The sequence below is a fragment of the Limulus polyphemus genome, unplaced genomic scaffold (assembly GCF_000517525.1).
Source record: "Limulus polyphemus unplaced genomic scaffold, Limulus_polyphemus-2.1.2 Scaffold4992, whole genome shotgun sequence".
In the NCBI taxonomy this organism is placed as follows: Eukaryota; Metazoa; Arthropoda; class Merostomata; order Xiphosura; family Limulidae; genus Limulus; species Limulus polyphemus.
This window is the reverse complement of record NW_013670602.1, coordinates 58,660-62,753: the sequence shown is the minus strand read 5'-3', so window position 1 is coordinate 62,753 and position 4,094 is coordinate 58,660. Positions and strand designations below refer to the sequence as shown.

The 4,094-nt window shown below is 33.4% G+C and overlaps 1 protein-coding gene across 1 annotated transcript in view; it reads left to right on the top strand.

The window, feature by feature from the left end:
- LOC106471964 (zinc finger protein 704-like) overlaps positions 1 to 4,094 on the top strand; it is a 42,220-nt gene that overhangs the window by 4,201 nt on the left and 33,925 nt on the right. The window contains exon 2 of the mRNA XM_013932592.2: positions 1,575 to 1,768. Within this exon, the coding sequence (XP_013788046.2) occupies positions 1,718 to 1,768 (51 nt within the window). The 5' untranslated portion in view covers positions 1,575 to 1,717. The remainder of the gene's footprint in view (positions 1 to 1,574; positions 1,769 to 4,094) is intronic.

Genomic DNA, 4,094 nt, shown 5'->3' with positions numbered 1-4,094 from the left:
TGAGTTTTTCTGCTTCCATCGAAAACACTGAAGACATCCTTTTTCGATATGTTGTGTCATTAGGCTTTATCTTGTTTATCAACGTTGCTATACGTGTATCTGTCATTAAAAAGGCTTTGATGTACCTCCAGTTATAAACTACACTTAACAGCATTGCACGGTCGAGAATTTACTATGAACCACATAAAAAAAAAGTAGTATTACAAAGGCATGTGATTATGTGTTGACACACAGTGTATATATATATAAAGAAGAGCATAAGCCACAAATAAAAGAAACGTTTGGCCATAAAAAAAATACAAAGAAGTGCGTCGTCTAACCTTCTGGGTAAGGTCTTCCTGGATTTTGCTTTTACTCAATTCCACTTATAGTTTTAAGTTACAAACCATGAAGTACACTTGACGCTATAAAGAATTGCTCAGTTACATAGGTGAATGGAAAAATACATAACAAGTAAATTTAAAACACAACGCTTAGAAAACATCTAACCCAAATGTTAGGGGATAACCTGCTGCTGTAGTCAGTTGCACGTAACTAAACAGAATAAGCTTGCCTTCAGTTTGTCTGTTGTTAGCACAGTGGGCTTTTGGGCTGTGCTTGCAGAAGGGATTAAACCTCGAATTTTAGCGTCTAAGCCGTCAATATTATCACTGAGCCACTGTGAAGGCAGATTGTCTTCATTCAGAGCTCTTATCGAAGCATTAAACCTCGAGTTTTCTATATCAGTTAGATTCGGTGATAATATTATAATAAAGTCAAACACATGAGGGTAAAAGTTGAGAACTAGGAAAAAATTCAGTCAGGGACAGAATAATGTGTTATGCATTTGTGTAGTAACAATACTTTACATGATTATTACATTTTACATCCTTATAATTGTGTTTTATTGCAAGGAAGATATATATAAAAGTATTAACCAGACTGTATTAGCGTTTAGCCAAGTACAAAGTCTCTAAAATGTAAATTTGGTTAATAACACAAACAGTCTTTGTTTCAGTAATAGTCCCTACCTCAAGAACTGATGTCTAATAGCGAACCTTTATTTTATGTTTAGGATTATAAACCATGTAAACAAACGAAGCTTGAAACCCTCGAAAAAGTGAAACCTCGTTACTAAATATTAAAGACATTATACTATACTGACGATGTAGATCAGACAATACATTGTGACGTGAATCCATCACCTTCGTTTGAAGAAAGTAGTTTAAATGGTTGGTGTAGCGCTCTGTTCACCAAAGGAATCAAACCCCGAACTTAAGCGTTGTAAGTCCGTAAGCTTACCGCTGACCTATCGTGGGTTTATCGCATAAACAGGAAAGAAGCGGGGAACAAGTGGAGTTTCTTTTTTTTTTCGTATAAACTTTTAAAACACCCATTTGTACGCAGGCACAGATACACTCACATACGCTATCATGAATAGAATGGCGTCCCTATCACACTTCAAATACGTTTGAGGGCTACCATTACTAAATGCAGGCCATTACAAAATTCAATTCGTTTATTACCAACGAACCGTTAATTTAAAGTTTTGTGAAATATTTTGTATATTGACTTTTTTTCTTTTGTATATGCAGGAAGCTATCCCCACTCTTGGGCAAGCAGCACCAGCAGTTCAGGTGTATCCAGCTGGGACAGTCCAAAGTCTTCTACTCGAACTGCGACACCTTCTCCCCCTGTTGCTACAAAACAGAAAGATAGTCAAGATGAAGGCATTGAGATGGATGAAAGTGTTGGCTTTATGGAGGAACACATCAGTGATAAATGCAAGGTACATGTTTATTTTGATTAGTTACACTTGTCATACGACATTATGTTAGGCCTATTTTATTTTTAGCACTACATTCTTAATTTAGTCCTTTAGGGATTTTCAAGAATTAGCATAGTATTTTAACCACATTATATTCTCCATATCAAATGTCGACGACTCGTTTCGCTTAATCTAGAGTTATTCAGTCCAGCTGGGATACAACGAACAGCATAGCAGTGGGGACTATTTATATAGAGAAACGCATCGTTAGCAATGGATATGACGAGTATAATGTGGTTGAACTTCTATTAGTACACACTCTTCTAATTCTTCAAAATTCCTAAGGAACTATATTAAGAATGTAGTGTTAAAATATAATAGTCCTAACATAATGTCTTATGACAGGTGTAATCTATATATACAACCCAAAATATCTCTGTTTGTTTGTTTGCATACTTGTTTGTCCGCCGCGTTCACTGCACAGGTCACACTTCCCTCACGTGAAGGTGCGCAAAACGACAATTTGTCGTTGATATACGCGTCTATCGACTGCTAGCCAAACCGGTAATTTTATCGTTAACATATTCATTACACCAATAAATTCTACGCAGACTGGACATTTTTTGGTAATTTTGAGTTAACAGTTAATTTATTATGTAGCATTATAGGCCTATTTAGTTATAGATCATTAACTATACATCTGCTAATACATCATATATTTAACCTTACACACAAAACAAATATATGCAGATTTAGACTGGTTTGTGTGAAAAAGCAAACAGTCGGCCTAGCCTATTAAATAAAATTATGCCGTCTGCCATGAAATAGACTAGGTGAAAAGAGTAAGGCTTACATTATAATACTTATTGTTAAAATGAGATTAAAGTCAAGTCAGCGAATATATTTTATTCTACTTTTTTTACTCTGGGCTGTTTGATATCTGGAAGTGGATTTTTTTTCTTTTAATACATTATAAAGTACAGTATTGAATTTTGTTTGTAGTGTATATCGTACGTCCATGTCATAATATGAATAGGGTATCATATTCATAAAAAAATATACTATGTTTACATTAAAGCAAATTAAACATTAAATACATATTTACGTTTGAAATTTTGATATTTGAGGAGAGATGACGGGAATATAGCTAGACTTATCCTGTTCGTCAATACTGGTACTCATACGTGTATAACATAATTTAAATACTCGCGGTAAGGGTCTATTTATCCTCGCCAGTGAAAGAAATACAAAAAACATCGTTCATAAGAAAGCAATGATTTAAAATAGGTTCGTAGTTTATTTTCAAAAATCAAACCTAAAGTTGTTGTTTTGTTTTTTTCTTAAATTCACAAAATATGTCTCACCTATTGAAATATGGAACAGGGAGAGTAGGGTTGTTGTTTTTTTCTGAAAACCCGGGCAACGCCGGGTAATTCTGCTAGTTAATTATAATCACGCTTCGCCAGCTTGTAATAGGCATTCACACCATAACAATTGTTGTTATTTTATTTTGATCTGTTAAGCTTTTGGATTTGATTCCATCTTGTCTATAACTAACCACCAATGATGACTTGAAAATACAACATTATGGCTGAAATAGTGTTATTATAACAATAAGCAGTTTTTTTTTTCTAAAAACTTTCACATTCCTTGGTAATTGTAATTTAATGAGGCATATAGTGCATATAAAGTTTAAAAAAAACGTTATAAATATTAGTAAATTGACCAACATGCAATAATGAAAAAGTATCAACCGGTATTACTTGAATACTAGATTTTAAAATAAGAAATTAATGGAATAGTTACAGATATTTTAATTACCTTTTACATAAGATAAACACTTTATGATTATATAAAAGATAACTAATAAATTTTCATAATTACGAAAACACATTCTGAGAACGTTTCAGAAGTGATAATCTAGAAACTAATGATAACAGTCGGCGAAATGTAAAATAGCGACCGTTCAACAATAATTACTGCTTCAGAAACGGTTGAAATACAGAAGGTAAATCGACCTTTAAATAAAAAAATGTGTATGTTAATAGAGCGGCTTGTTTGGGGCATACGCAGTTACGCCAGATGCGACTTGTTTAGTACCCATTACCTTAACAAGAGACCTTTGAGCACTAAATACACATCAGCAAAGTAAATGAAAACTTTGAATTTCTAATTCTTAAATTCAAGTACAAGAGCGAATTTTCACCATTGATGCCACAATGCTTCTGATATTTTAAATAACACTCCTTTTAACCATTGATGCCACAATGCTTCTGATATTTTAAATAACACTCCTTTTAACCATTGATGCCACAATGCTTCTGATATTTTAAATAACACTCCTTTT